Genomic DNA, 16,394 nt, shown 5'->3' on the forward strand with positions numbered 1-16,394 from the left:
ACACAATGCAACTCCCTGTTACCTTCTCTGTACTTCTCCGCCAGCATCCTCAAAGCAAATACTGCATCTGATTTACTCTTTTTAGGCAAAAAAAACATATTGCTGCTCACAATATATTTCCTCTCTTGCTCTTGACGAAGGCGGTCGCATCTGCTCTCCCTCCCTTATCTCTCCTCGCTTGCTTCTCTTGTCTGTCTTGTGAATACTATTCAGAGACTCTCCTCGTCTTGCTCTTGAAAATAAAAAAAGGAATATGGATTTGATCAAGTGGTCTCTGAATGCAATTGACACGATCTTCTCGACGAGAAATGTGGGTTCTGGGGAACCTTCTTGTCCTGCTGGGACGTTTGCTGCTGGATACACGATGGACGGTTGGGAGAAGTGGCGCATTGTGTGCCTGGCCGCACTGTCTCTGGAGGATGTTGAAGATATCTACCTATTCGGAACTCTGATAACTGGGATTCTGCTGATTGGATTAGGTGGGATACTTGGATATCGTAAAATTTTAAAAGCAGTCAGTCTCAACCCCAAGAGACTGGCTGGCTGGGAAATAGTGGTGACGAGAGCTGTCAGTAATCAGACTGTGGTTCTGGACCGCAAATTGGATAACATCTTGGTGAGACTAGCAGCTATGCAATGTGATTTGGACAGACCTGGAGACCAGTGATGGACATTAAATATCTGTGAAATTGGCAGATATTGATCGAAACCTGGAAAATATGTTTTTCTTTTTCGGCTGCCCTTTCTCTTTCCAGCTACTGCATTTCAAGGCCGTGGCTGGAGACATAACTAACTCCCCGAAGGCCAAGATAACGAGACGCTCTGGAATCCTACTCCTCCCCCCTTCAAGGACACCTGGCGCAGACTATTACGGGATGTTACAGGCTTACAAACTGAAACGCACGCACTCACGCACTCACAGAACAGCTACAGATAGACACTTTACCTTCCCCATATCCAACGCCTTTGTGTGCTTATTCCCTTCAGTGTGGGCAGGCGGAATCGGGACCAGCGCTCTTTAGCTGCAGGGACTGGAGCTGTTTGCTTACATTGGACATTTCCTATCTCCTGTACCATCATCGTTGCAATGTTTATGTCTTGTGATTACATGTTTTTCTGTGCTTGTTGCTGAGGTATTTTTTCACCCCTGATCGCACACTGCCCTTTTCGAAGGACAGTCTGGGAGGGGATTTTTTACCCTCGTTATCCTAATGTATCTTATTCCTTATTTTCTATGATGGCGCCCTAGGTGGCTGCCGTCGCGACTCTGTGGTCGCAAAAATCATTTCGCTGCATATTGTACTCTGTATGATTGTGCATGTGACAAATAAACTTGAAACTTGAACTTGAACTTGAACAAATGCTCACCTCTGCCCCTCAACTAGCTTCCACTACTCTTTCCCACAGCTTCATTGTCTGGCTCATTAGCTTTATACCTCTATAATTGCCACAGCTCTGCACATCTCCCTTGTTCTTAAAAATTGGCACCAATACACTTCTCCTCCATTCCTCTGGAATCCTCTCACTCTCCAAGATCTTGTTAAATAAACTAGTCAGAAACTCTACTGCCACCTCTCCTAAGCACTTCCATACCTCCACAGGTATGTCATCAGGACCAACAGCCTTTCCACTCTTCATCCTCTTCAACGCCCTTCTCACCTCACTTCTACTAATATTTGCTGCTTCCTGTTCCACAACAGTCACCTCTTCTACTCTTTGTTCTCTTTCGTTTTCCTCATTCATCAACTCCTTAAAGTACTCCTTCCTTCTTCCCATCACCCTCCTGGCATCTGTCAGTACATTTCCATCTCTATCTTTAATCACTCTAACCTGCTGCACATCCTTCCCATCTCTATCTCTCTGCCTTGCCAACCTGTACAGATCCACCTCTCCCTCCTTACTGTCTCGCCTAGCATACAAGTCCTCATAACAGTAGGTCAGGAATAAATAATAATAATAATAATAATAATAATAATAATAATAATTGATAAACAGTAGAATAAGAATTTTAATGTGCATGTCATACTGTGTATGGTTGTGTATGTGACAAATAAAATTTGAATTTGAATTTGAATCATAGAAAAACACTTAAGAATTTCATGCTGTGCGTCTGGTAGAACAGTTTACAGCAGAACATCACAATCCTTTCCTACAGAACTCTTCAGGTGAGCTTTGGAAAGTGAAGACAACTTATAAGACTCCCTGTTATGACACCCACCTGCATGACATTGTGTAATTATTAAAAAAAAAGGGTTTATTTTTTTCTTTAAATGTTTAAATTATAAAAGTCGTTTTTCAATATTTTTTAAGTAGCGCAGCACCGTGTTCAGATCATTTTAGAATAAAAAAAAGCTGGTTGAAGATCCTCATGAAGTTGGGTAGAAAGCATGTGGTTATATGGTTATAGCTATTGTGTAATGTTTGGATACAAGATGTGTGTGTGTGTGTGTGTGTGTGTGTGTGTGTGTGTGTGTGTAAGAACACTTCCCTCTCATGATCTTCCTGTTTTATTTGTATGTCACTGCTTGTGGTGTTTGAGGCTTGTGGTGTTATTAGTTCTCGCACATCATGACTGAGTCAGTGAGAGCAGTATACACAATCAGCCATAACATTATGACCACTGAGAGATGAACTTCCTCTGATCACCAAAATATGCACACAGGGACCAAATGCCAGCTTGTCCAATCTGATCTCACAGAAATGCCAATACAGCACAAATCATGTTGCACGAGGTCTCTGCCCATCTTCTTGTTATAATAGTTTGTGGCCATTTAAATACCACCATGGTGCTGGTGCTGTAGCCATACTGCATGTTCTTTTCCCCATAAACAAGCTGTGTGTGTGTGTGTGTGTGTATACGTGCACGAATATTTGTGTGTGTCTGTGTGCGAAAATATTCATGACTCACTCTCTTCCTGTTGGTTTGACACTCTTATGTTGTCAGTGTTCAATTATACAGGAGCATCTTTTAATTCTCTTTTATCTCAGATCACACACACACACACACACACACACACACACACACATTGAGACCTAACAGTAAGTTCTAACTGAAGAAGAGATGAAGACGCTGCACTTGGCTCTGATTCTGCTCTCGCTGTCCGGTATGAAACATCATCTCACTCTTAGACAGAATTATTGTTCAGAGTTTTAACTGTGTGCTGATTGATGTTGCAGTGTGTACACTCAGTTACTGGATAAGCTCTCTCTCTCTCACACACACACACACACACACACACACACACACACAGACACACATTATACTGTATAATATTATGGTTAATAAACAATGCAATACAACATGTTCTGTATTGTACACTAATGAGATGAAGAGATGATCTTATGTGAAATATTTAGTTTAAATTATACATTTGCTTCTCGTACAGAAGATTAGCTAAATACAGGTCTGTGGCCTCAGCAAGAGATATACAGTATATATGTACACTATGTGTGTGTTTTCTTAAGTAAACAGCTCCTCACTTTACTTTACAGAATTAGTTTTTGGGATTAAAACAAGCCAACCAACCAACAAACCAACCAATGAGCTGCATTGTGTCTGTGTGTGACCTGTATAATAATATCATTGACTAAACGTGTAAAGTTATATAAAAAGCAGTGAGCAACAATGTGAATGCAGCTTCCTCAGACAGAATATGCTGTAATGTATACGTGACAGATAATCACTTCTTCCTCTGCTTGCTGCTTCTTAAAATTATTCTAAACATTTAAAATAACTAATCCTGTATATAAAGACATCATCAGTATTTGGGGACGTTACTTTTTAAAGTACCTAATTACATTACAAAATGACTCTCATTAAAAAGTAATCAGTTACATTACAGCGTTACTTTCTGATCAAAGTAACTAGTTTAAGTACTTTTCCATTGCAGAAAATGAAAACTCCTTTGTGATTCCTCATGCTTGTTGTTTTAGTCAAGACCTTTATAATTATTTTACCATCATCACTCAGTAAAGTTTGGCCTACAATCTGTTCACCTACGTGTTTTCGCTCAGTAGCCGTAAGTACGGTTCATCATGATTCACCGCAAGTTTTGGCGCTGTGATTTCCTGATGGATTTCCATCTTTCTGCGCGTCGATCCTCGCATAGTCTCGCATAGTCTGGCATAGGTGATATAGGGGTATAACAGCAGGAATAACAGAGGGGCCGGGGCTTGTTGAATGATCAGAAGACTTAGCACTTAGCGGTTAGCCCTTTGTAGCGTGGATGGTAAACCCAAACATGGAAGCAAGCGAGTAAGCAGGATAACCACGCGATTTAGTCTAAGGACTCTCACAGAAGGGGAGCAAGGGAAAAACACAAATTTAACCCGCGTCCTATAAACACACACTCGAATCAGAAAGTAAACCCAAGAAAGTGAGTACTCACAAAATGGCAGACGAACAATCTGGACCAACATGGGTGAACTCAATGACTGAGTGATGTAAAGCGCCATCTTGTCTCCTTTTATGCTTCCTGTTTTGCAACCGTACTACTTATGGGTCCTAGTACCGGTCGCGGAACGGGTGTGTGTGACAGTACCTCCCTGTCCAGGACGACTCCCGACTGTCCTGGGTAGGAGGATACCCGACGAGGGTAGTTCCTAATGAGCTCAGGGTCGAGGATAAACCGGGCTGGAATCCAAGATCGTTCTTCGGGACTGTAGCCTTCCCAGTCGACCAGGTACTGGGTGCCTCCGACCCTAGGTCGTGAATCGAGGATCCGGCGTACGGTGTAAGCAGGGCCACTGCCAATGATTCAGGGAGGAGGAGCAGGCAGAGGGTGGAATCATAGGAGAGGTGGTGAAGGGTTTCAGCTGTGAGGTGTGGAAAACCGGATGGATTCGGAGCGCCGCAGGCAGCTGGAGCTGGTAGGTGACAGGTTTCATCCAGAGGGTGATGCGATAGGGGCGATGAATCTGGGTAAAAGCTTAGCGAGCCTTGGCCTGTTGGATGGCGTGGTTGGCTTGCCGCTACAGCCGTCAGTGGGCCCAGGAGCGCTGGCAATCGGCGACGAAGCATCTCAGGTAGTGCTCCAGTTGTTGGTTGGTCCGCTCATCCGAGGCATCCACCTCCACAACGAATGGTTAACTTGCATCTGGATAGAGGAGGATAGGTGCGGTGGTGAATCGGTGACAAAGTTTATGGAAGGCGGCGATGGCAGCAGGGTTAAGGGTGAAGTGAGATGAGGGTCAGGTCAAGGCAGTTAAAGGTGCTGCAACTGTACTGTAGTCTCAGATAAAGCGATAATGGAAGTTTGCAATCCCGAGAAACCGTTGAAGCTGCTTGCGGGTCTTGGGTAGGGGCCAAAGGCGCACAGCTTCAAGCTTCTGCGGGTCCATGGCTACACCCTGGGATGAGATGACAAAACCCAGGAACTTGGTGGAGCGCTCGTGAAAAACGCACTTCTCCAACTTACAATACAGCCGATGGGCGAGCAATCTCTTGAGAACCGCCCTGACATGTTGGATGTGTTCGTCGGCTGTGCATGAGTAGATTAGTATGTCATCCAGATAAACAAACACCCACCGCACTGAACATGTCTCGAAGGACATCATTGATAAATTGTTGGAAGGCGGCAGGTGCATTGCAGAGGCTGAATGGAATGACCAAGCGCTTGTAGTGTCCTGTGGGGTAATGAAAGCCGGCTTCCACTCATCACCCTCTCTGATGCGCCCCAAGTTGTAGGCGCTCCGAAGGTCCAACTTAGTAAAAATGGTGGCACCAGAGAGGGCGTCCAGGGCTGAGTTGGTAAGAGCCAAGGGGTGTCCATTCTTTATGGTAATGCCCCCGATATTCGACACATGGTCGAAGTTTACCGGCTTTTTTTTTTTACGAAGAAGAACCCCGTGGTGGCGGGCGAGGAAGAGGGCTGGATGGTGCCCTGACGAAGGGCTTTAGCTACATACTCCTCCATCGCCTGAGTCTCTGTGGTGGATAGGGAGTAAAGGTGGACATGGGGGGGAACGGCACCCGGCTGAAGGTCTATTTCCAGGTCATAGGGGCGATGAGGAGGCAGGTGTGTGGCGCGCTTCTTACAGAAAACTTCAGCCAGGTCCCAATAGGCGGTGGGGATGGCGTTGGTGTCGACGTCAGGGGCCTCGGACTTCCTAGAACAGGTCCCAGCTGGCGCCCGTAGGCAGAGTTCGGTGCAGGTCGGCTCCCACTGTAATATCCAGTCCTGTGTCCAGGAATTGAGAGGGTCATGTTAAAGTAGCCAAGGGTGTCCGAGGATGATGGGGGGGTGATAAAATGGAGGTAAGGTGAAACCGGATTTGTTCTTGGTGCTGGTCGATGAGTAGGGTGACAGGTTGAGTTTGAGTGGTGATAGGACTGGAGGAGAGGGGCGACCGTCTACAGATGTAATCCGAATGGGCTGGGATAACGCCTCGATTTTTACCCCCATTTCTTGGGCATGGCTAAAGTCAATGAGGTTACAGTACCTGCGGCACCAGAATCAATGAACGCAGTATTTTGGCGCCTCCTAATTGCATGGGTTCCCCGGCTCCGGTGTCAACCATGGCAGGAAGTGGAGATCCGTCAATTCCATGGGTGGTGGGAGTGAAGGTGGTCGATTGTCGTGGAGTGGTGTACTGTAGGTGAAGGTGGGTGCTGGTGGCAGGGTTCTCGGGGCTGGCTTCGGGCGAGAGAGGAGGCGCTGGTTGATCCAGAGGGCGAGCTAAATCAATCCCTCCAGTGTGGCGGGAAGCTCTCGCCCGGCTAGCTCGTCTTTAATTCTAGAAGCCAGTCCCTCGTAGTAGGATGTTTGGAGCACGGCGTCTCTTCTGGAGGTCTGCACTGCGAGAGTACGGAAGTCGGCGGTGTAGCGGCTCACAGACGATTCACCCTGCCGCAGGTGGTACAGCTTTGTGTTGGTCTCCACCTCGCCCGCAGGAGGCCGGTTAGCCACGCTAACCGTTCTCATGCCGAAGCGCCGCCACCTCACGGGGCAAGGCCGCGATGTCTTAGACGCTCCGGCGAACAGTAGCGACCTCTTCGTTTAGCTGGTTGATTAGCTCAGCGTGCCGATCTACCACATCGCAAAGGTGCGCATAATCCGCTGGGTTTACTGCTCGAGGCTCAGTCATTCTGTCACGAACTAACCAGGATGATCAGAAGACTTAGCACTTCCCGGTTAGCCCTTTATAGCGTAGTAAACTCAAATGGGAAGCAAGTGAGTACGCAGGATAACCACGCAATTTAGTCTAAGGACTCTCACAGAAAGGGAGCAAGGAAAAAACACAAATTTAACCCACGTCCTATAAACACACACCTGAATCAGAAAGTAGACCCAAGAAAGTGAATACTCACAAAATGGCAGACGAACAATCTGGACCAACATGGGCGAACTAAATTGACTAAGCGATGTGAAGCGCCATCTTGTCTCCTTTTTTATGCTTCCTGTTTTGCAACTGTACTATGTCTGGGTCCTAGTGCCAGTCGCAAAACAGTTTGTGTGACACTTGTAGGACAACTTTCACACACACTCTAATGGATTGGAAAATGATTGCTGTCTGGCTTACGGATTACATAAATTGTCTAAATAACGGATTACAGTTTTTTTTTTTTAAATAACTAATACTTTAACTATAAACTGAGTACTTAAATGGCGGACCTAACGCGTTAGATTATAAACAAATTAATCCAAGTAATGTGTTACACCCAACACTGGATATAAATACACAAACAATTACAGTACCCCTGTATATTTTAGTTTTGCAGTATTGTTTGAGTCTTTGTTGATTGACACCAATCAGGCATTACATTACACATATGTACTGTAGGTTTTGGGTTCCCCGTGGGCAGCTCTGGCCCCTTGGGTGTGGCTTCGCAGGGTCTGTAGGGTGTGTTGAAGTGATTGTCATCAGGACTTTGGCAGCGGATCCTTTGGGTGCTGTGTGTTGTGGGCTGGGCCTCTGTGGATCGGACTTGTTTGTTTGGTGCATCTCACGGGCCTTGATCAGAGTGGGATGTGCAGTGGGCTGTGGTGCACTGGGTGTCCTTTATTCGTGATTTGTGCTGCGCTGACTTTTCTGTGGGATCATACTAAACAGTTTGGACCTCAATTGCCGTGAGCATGGGTGAGTCTGAAATTGCTCATACCTGGGAAAAGATGATCTCCAAAAATGCATTTATATATGCATCTGTGAAAAAATATGTGTATATATATGTAATTATAAAGATATACAAAGCTATATTGTGTACAGTGAAGTCATAAAAATATGAGATGAACACAGCATGAATAGCAATAAATCACAAGAACTGTTTGAGTCTCCTTTATTCTCCATGTATTTCTCTACACAGGTGTTCTCACTCAGGACAGTAGATGGGGTGTGAATTATCCTGATAATCCGATCTGTGCTGTGAGAGGATTCAGTGTCTCCATTCCCTGTAGTTATTATTATCCAACATCAAATCCCAACATTCAGGTGACACAAATGCTTTGGTGCTCAATGAACAACAACAAGGATGTGTGTTCAGACCCTCCATATGTTTGTAAAAGCTCATCAAACACCACGTCAGACTTTGAGTACGTTGGAGACGACAAATCAAACTGCACTTTGTTAATCCACAATGTACAGTTCAGTTATTCTGGAGAGTACAAATTCAGATTTATAACTGATGAGCCCGGTGACAGATGGACAGGACAACCTGGAGTGACTCTACAAACTGGAGGTAAATTTTCATGATTCAAATAAAAATACAAAATAAATATAATCTCAATTATTTACTTTTTCTCACATAAAGAAATGCATTAAATAACTTTGCAGTCATCTTTTGGTAAACTGTAAAAGTGAATTTTTTCTTTGGAAAAGTTCTAGAAAATATAATCTATCTGATGTTAATTATTCAATACCACGTTTATTTGTGTGAAAAATGCTAATTGAGTGACGTGGAGTCTTTCCTGCTCTCTGAAAAAGATTTAAAGGTGTCACTAATCAGGCTCAGTGGAAACGGAACCCTTAAACAAGGAGACTCGTTAAATCTGATGTGTGATGTGAACTGCACACACAGTTCCTCACAGTTTGTGTGGTCTAAGAACAACGAGCAGTTAAACACATCAGGACCCGTTCTTCACTTTCCTGCTCTAACCGAGAGGGATTCTGGGAATTACACCTGCACTTGGAAAACCAAGGAGACGTCAGGATCTAAAACCATCAGCCTTCAGGTCGAGGGTGGGTCCGTCTGCTCACAACACTCCTGAATGTCTCGAGTGATTACTGAAAAAAATAAAGTGACTTGTGTTCAGTTAAATAGTCACATGTTGAATACTGATGATGTTTTCGGTTCACCAGGTGAAGATCTTGATGGTCGGTCAGTCTGGATGATTGTTTTAGTGACGGCTGGAGTGATGTTCATGGTGTTCGCTATCCCAGCTGTGATTTACAACAGGAGGTAAAACTCTGCATGTTTCCACACATTACAATCTACACAGTGAGTAATAAAATCACATCCTGTGTTGGACTTTAATCGAGTCTCAGGATTCAGTTTCAGTTGTAGATTTTTAGCTCTACTTGATAACAGTTGAAGTGGAGTTTACTGCAATATTTAACACACACAGTATTGTTCCTTACTCTGTTTAAATGAGATGTATGAGATCACAGTGTGTATTCTAGGGCATGTCCATGTGCGCTGTGTGTTTTCCTGCTTCTATTAGGAGGAAGTTTAAAGCTGCAGAAGAAAACAGGGGGGAAAGTGGAGAGAAAACACAGGTAGGAGCTTCTCACACAAATGACTTTTTAAGTGGAGTTTTAAAAAGTAAAGTACACACTTAAATAGGTCAAAGCTTATATGTACACTTGAATATGTTAATAATGTAATTTTTGCAGCAGATAGACATACTTCTGCCATGGTACCACAACCTGAAACTTATCGTCAGGTTTCCACGCAGTCATGCATTTTCCCACGCTGTCACATTTCTTTCCATGCTGTCCCCACACCCGCCCCGCCTGCACACCGGACAAGCAGTTTCATTTCATTTTATTTTATTAAACATTTAATAAATGACACTTTGTCTGTGCAAACGGGATAACCTGGTGAGGAGGAAGTTCTCTAAAAAAAACTTGAGAAGTGGCCCCATAGGGTAAACGTGTGAAAATGTCTGATGTAGATGATCATGATCAACTGTTTCTCTACATGATTCAGATGATCTTTATCTTACTTTTAACTAAAAATGGGATCAGCTGATGTTACACAAACTAAAACTGAAATTCTGATGGGACTGGGGACGAGTTGATCATCTACTAAACTTCAACAGACTTAAACTGGACAAATAAAGTCTTACTGGTTTTCCCAACACAGCTGTACATTAGAACTGGTGATGTGTGTGTTGTGTTTTTATAGACAAAGCTACAGTCACAGCAAGTTTCTCAAGATCCTGGTGAAGAAACGCTGAACAAGGAAGTGACTCACACATCTATCCAAAAGAAAGCAAAGACCAAAGGGTAAATAAATAATGAAATATATTTTCCGGTTCCGGTTGGTGACGTAGCTTCCTGTTTTTGTATCGTTGCCGCGAAAATTTTGCTTTTGTATTAGCGTGTAAATTACATAACTTTTTCATTTATGCAATAATAATATTAATAGCAACTAGTTTTTACATCTTCATACTATTTGGCTTCGCCTTTTTCTGCGCTTTTTGGAGAACGCGCGAGTTTCTTCGTCTAAGAACAACAAACGGAATTCAGCTTCAAACAACTAAACTCCGACTCAGGTACGTTATCATGTCTAATATTCAGTTCGTTCAGTGTGTAGAGTGCAGGATGTTTACACATTCTTCCTCCGTCGTTAGCGATAATTTTACCTGTGATAGGTGTGTGTTAGTGAGCACTCTGACAAAGAAGATATCAGCGTTAGAGGAGCGCATCCAGACTTTAGAGAGGGTTAGAGAGTGTGAGAGCAGTGTTATTCCTGTAGCGGACAGTCTGTGTGCCTCAGGCGGAGATAACCAGCCCCCGACTCCGGCATTAGAGCCCTCACAGCGGGGCGAGTACATTTAAATTTACATTTAGGCATTTGGCAGACGCTCTTATCCAGAGCGACTTACAAAAAGTGCTTTAATGTTTACAACATTGGATACATACTTACACTGGGTTAACTAGGTTAATAACTAAGTACCATTAGTCCAACACATTTAAGAAGAGTTTTTTTTTTGTGTTTTTTTCTTTTCGGGGGGGGGTTAGTCCAAGTACTGGAGAAACAGATGCGTCTTGAGTCGTCGTTTAAAGATAGTCAAAGTCTCTGATGTACGGACATCTAGAGGAAGTTCATTCCACCACCTAGGTGCCAAAACAGAAAAGACGACTAGGTGACGTAGGTGACGACTCGGCGGCATACTCGATCAGCCAAAGCTAACGCTAAGGCTAGCCCACCGGAGCACACCTCTTCTGCGCTTCACGTGTCCAACAGGTTTGCTCTCCTCAGTGATGCACCTGCTGAGAAACCTGAAAGAGCTCTGGTTATAGGACACTCTATACTGAGACATGTGAAATTAGCTAGACCTTTAGGGGCACCAGCGTCAGTGGTTAGGTGTATCCCGGGAGCCAGAGCACCGGACATAGCAGGTAATCTTTGGGCTCTAGGACAGCACAGGTTCTCCAAGATAGTAGTACATGCTGGAGCTAATGATATACACCTTCGTCAGTTAGAGGTTAGTAAGAATAACTTTATAGAGGTGTTTAAATTAGCGAAGGCGATGTCCGATGGAGTAGTATGCTCTGGTCCCATCCCAATGAGACGTGGTGACATAACTTACAGCAGGTTATGGTCGCTGAACCGCTGGATGTCCAGGTGGTGCCCCGAAAACAACGTGGGCTTCATTGATAATTGGAAGACCTTTGAGGGCAAAGCTGGCCTGTTTAGGCGGGACGGTGTCCATCCCACTCGGGAAGGTGCTGCTCTCATTTCTTACAGTATAGCTCATAGTCTCAGAAGAGGCCTAGTTAATCGGTGACAATCCAGAGCCCAGGCCAGGGAGCAGACAGACAGGCTAAACCAACCATCTGCTAGCTGCATAGAGTCGTCACTCAGGGTTCACTCTATTGAGACTGTGTTTGTTCCTCGAGCTAAAAACAAATTTAGAAAGACTCAGAAAGTCTGTTTTAGTAATTTAATTAACATAAAGACCACAAACTCAGATCATACTGAATGCGCAGCCGGCACCTCTGATCTGAGGCTAGGACTGTTAAATATTAAATCTCTCGCATATAAAGCAGTTATAGTTAATGAAATTATCACAGATCAGGAGTTTGATATACTCTGTTTAACAGAAACCTGGATTAAACAGGACGAGTATGTAGCTCTAAATGAAGCTAGTCCTCCTGGATACAGCTACATACACCAACCTCGGTTAACTGGTAGAGGAGGAGGCGTCGCAGTTATTCACAATGATAATTTGACTATTATACAAAAACACGGACACAAATTTAATTCATTTGAAATTCTTTATAGTAACATAAGTGTATTTAACTATATTAAGTCAGCTCAGTCGATCCCGCTAATTGTCATTTACAGACCTCCAGGGCCGTACTCTGAATTTCTTAGTGAATTTGCAGATTTCCTCTCAAACCTAGTCGTTTCTGTAGACAAAGTGTTAATTGCTGGAGATTTTAATATTCATTTTGAAAACCCAGAAGACCCTCTGAGAACAGCATTTATGTTCATACTGGACTCAGTAGGAGTAAATCAGTGTGTAGTAGGACCCACTCATAAAGCAGGTCACACTTTAGATTTAATAATATTATTTGGATTAAGTATAAGAAATTTATTCACAATTCCACTATCTGAAGTTATCTCAGATCACTATCTTGTCTCAATTCAAGTGTGTCACAGTAATAATGTACACACAGCGCCGCGCTACCGTATGAAACGTACATTCACATCAACTACCAAACAGAGTTTTATCAGTAATCTCCCAGAGTTCCCAACTTCGATTAGATCACCGTCTGACCCCACAGAACTCGATCAGGCGACTGAATATTTAGAGTCGACATTTCGCTATACCTTAGATAATGTAGCTCCAGTTAAAAGAAAAATTATTAGAGATAAGAAACTTGCTCCCTGGTATAACGATCACACACGCACTTTAAAACAGACCACTTGGACATTAGAACGTAAATGGCATCAAACTTAATTGTTAGTATTTTAAATAGCATGGAAGGAGAGCATCCTGAACTATAGAAAAGCTCTTAGTGTAGCTAGATCAACATATCTCTCCACTCTTATAGAAAATAACAAAAATAATCCTAGATTCTTATTTAATGCTGTAGCCAAATTAACCAGAAATAAGACCACTGCAGAAATCCCCACAACAACATCATGCAATAGGGAGAACTTCATGAACTTTTTAATAATAAAATTGTAAATATTAGGCATAAAATTGAGGTTTTGAAACCGAACAATGTAATTGATGCAGATGTTAATCTAGCCATGTCAGACCAGAACCTAGAATACTTTACTTCCCTTAAAGAGAATAAACTAATTTCACTCATCTCTTCTGCAAATTCATCAACCTGTATATTAGATCCTGTACCGACACATTTTCTTAAACAGATAGTACCAGCAATAACAGAACCCCTGTTGAGAATAATTAATTCTTCACTCAGTATTGGGTATGTTCCAAAATCTTTAAAATTAGCAGTTATCAAACCAATAATTAAAAAACCTGTGCTTGTATTACTCGACCTCAGTGCAGGTTTTGACACCATTGATCACACTATTCTTCTTCACAGATTAGAAAATGTAGTAGGAATTAAGGGTACAGCCCTCTCCTGGCTCAGATCCAATCTGACCCATCGTTATCAGTATGTAGACTTAAATAGTGATTATTCTGCATGTTCTCTAGTGGAGTTTGGCGTTCCGCAGGGTTCAGTTTTGGCTGAAGATCTCGTCACATGGATGCCCTGTGTGTCTCTCTGGGATGCGTCTGGTGTCTGGGGATGATTCTCTCTACCTAGAAAATGGTTCTGGCCTTGACTGGTGTTGGCAACTGTTTCTCTGGGGACTTGACAGTTCGATAGTTCATGACTGGAACTTCTTACAAGTCTACCTGGGTCTTCAATAACTACCTGGACTCCATATTAACATCAATTAATATCAGCTATTATAGCTGAACTGCCTCCCACCCTACACACTGTATAAATGCAGATCATTTACTGCTTTCTGTTTCACCCAAATGAGGATGGGTTCCCTGTTGAGTCTGGTTCCTCTCAAGGTTTCTTCCTATTACCATCTCAGGGAGTTTTTCCTTGCCACTGTCGCCCTCGGCTTGCTCACCAGGGTCAAACTGACCATTTTGATTCATACAAATTCACATTTCATACAAACCTAAATAATTCTTTTGACTATGTAAAGCTGCTTTGCGGCAATGAAAATTGCTAAAAGCGCTATACAAATAAAATTGAATTGAATTGAATTGAATTGAAATATACAGTGGAGTTTAAAATACAGTTTAATATGTTGTGGAAAACTTATATTTAACTAAGAGTAATACAAAATCAACTTGTAAATCAGAATACATATTGTGTACAGTATCATAGAAGTATGTTTTGGGGGATTATATTATATATATTATATCTATATTTCTCTCTCTCTCTATTTTCAAGGTCACAGGTCACAGCGCAGCTTAATCAAGTTCCTCAGCTTGGTGAAGAAGTGTTAGATGAAGAAGTGACTTATGCGTCTGTGTGCGTCAAACCCAACAAACCAACCAAACAGTAAGCATGAAAACATGAAACATCATTACTAATTAATTGCTTCAGAAAATACCATGTGTTTTAAGATTAAAAGATTTAAGTTCTTACAATAAAACCTCACAAAAACACATCCAGTGAATGGAGTGTGTTTCTGGTCTCAGTGACGTTATCGCAGCTATAAACAGTCGTTTCCTCACCAGCCTCTCTTATATCTTTAAATGTAAGTGTGTTAGTGAGAAAGCACAAAGTGTGGTGTAAAAGCAGTTTAACATGCAGAATGTGTGTGTGTGTGATAAACAGGTGTGTGTGTAATTTCAGGCGTGTCCACACTGAGCAGCAGGAGGAGGACGATTCTGTAATCTACAGCACTGTGAAAACGGCCTGATGATGCTTTCACACCTCATTCACCCACAGTGCAGATGAGTTTTATTTAGTTATCATCATAATGCCTGGGATGTTTCCACACATGGAACTCATTATGGTTTAAGACTCGCTAATATCACAGGAAGTGGCAGTTTATTTACTGTAAACATCCTGTCTGGAAGTTGTGAGGCCACGCCCCCTTACACCAAGCACTTACTGTATAATAATGGACAAAGCGATCCGTCTGCATTAAATATATAAGATGTGTGTAAGAGGCTACTTTTAGTGCAACAACCATGTGTAGATCATGAAGACACGCCCATCTGTGTGATTCATACAGAGAGCCCTTATCCTGTGGGATTTTGTTCAGAATCACTACAGACGTCCTCACACAACATTACTTAAGTCCAGAAAACTAATCCGGTCCGAATACGGCTTTAGAAACAAGATTTTCTGATTCTGATGTTGATCATCACCATTTAATGCAGGGAGTTTTTAATGATATAAAATCCCGGCACTGCCGAGCTGACACTGTTGGATTCATCAGCAAAGTTCTTTAAACTTCATCTACTCGCTCAGCTGTAAGTCTCTTTAGATAAAAGTGTCAGACAAATGTGGAAATGAAATTGATTGTTATTATAAAGAAGCAAACCAAAGAGGTTTTTTTTCTTTTTCTTTTTAACAAAAACCTATTTTAATCATTATATCAAAATATTTAGTTTTGGCTTTGTATGTACAAAGTGATGCATGTGATGTGTAAAGCATTGTCTTTCTATTTTTAAGATGTTATATTTTCTTACTTCATTAACACAGTAACAGTGATGATGATGATCACGCCCACTGCTGTGTTAATATTTTTCCTTGGTATGTTTTTTCATTGCTTTTACACCAGATTCACAAGTCTCTAGGTTGATTTAGCAAATAATTGTATAAAGGTTGAGTATAATTACAGAGTGTATGTTTATATCTTCAAATACAGAAAATGTGTTCAGGTCTGCTTCAGATGATATTACCATTGAGTAGTGAAAACCTGAACGTCTGTACAGTGTACACTTTTCATTTCAGCTGTTGTAATAAACTTTCTGGTTAATCATGATACTCTGGATGTAAATTCATTAATGTGTTTTAATCATTATTCTTCTAAAAAAATAAACACAATTTTATTGTTCTTTAATGTGAAACAATTCTGCAGAGGAAGTAACTGTAAAAAGCGCTTTTTTTAAAAGTTTACTCAACCTTTAGAGGACTGGCCAAACAAAATATTTTACATTGCTGTTTAGTTGACACAAAGTGTAGCCAGTTCAAAATCTTAAGTTGGCTCTATTTGTAATTTAAATATT

The 16,394-nt window shown here is 42.2% G+C and overlaps 1 protein-coding gene across 1 annotated transcript; it reads left to right on the top strand.

The window, feature by feature from the left end:
• Positions 1-3,061: 3,061 nt before the first annotated feature.
• LOC128514009 (myeloid cell surface antigen CD33-like) lies at positions 3,062-16,113 on the top strand. The gene is made up of 8 exons (XM_053487624.1): positions 3,062-3,104; positions 8,303-8,674; positions 8,920-9,174; positions 9,301-9,394; positions 9,657-9,711; positions 10,343-10,443; positions 14,602-14,712; positions 15,010-16,113. Exons 1-8 carry the CDS (start codon positions 3,062-3,064, stop codon positions 15,074-15,076), a joined length of 1,098 nt encoding a protein of 365 aa, XP_053343599.1. The 3' UTR covers positions 15,077-16,113.
• Positions 16,114-16,394: the final 281 nt, after the last annotated feature.

This window comes from Clarias gariepinus, chromosome 26 (assembly GCF_024256425.1).
Source record: "Clarias gariepinus isolate MV-2021 ecotype Netherlands chromosome 26, CGAR_prim_01v2, whole genome shotgun sequence".
In the NCBI taxonomy this organism is placed as follows: Eukaryota; Metazoa; Chordata; class Actinopteri; order Siluriformes; family Clariidae; genus Clarias; species Clarias gariepinus.

Excerpts from the sequence above, each read along its gene's own strand:
- LOC128514009 (XM_053487624.1), top strand. The coding sequence starts at position 3,062 with ATGAAGACGCTGCACTTGGCTCTGATTCTGCTCTCGCTGTCCG. Across the intron at positions 9,175-9,300 it reads CATCAGCCTTCAGGTCGAGG|ATCTTGATGGTCGGTCAGTC; the intron begins GTGGGTCCGTCT and ends CACCAGGTGAAG. Across the intron at positions 14,713-15,009 it reads CCCAACAAACCAACCAAACA|GCGTGTCCACACTGAGCAGC; the intron begins GTAAGCATGAAA and ends GTGTAATTTCAG.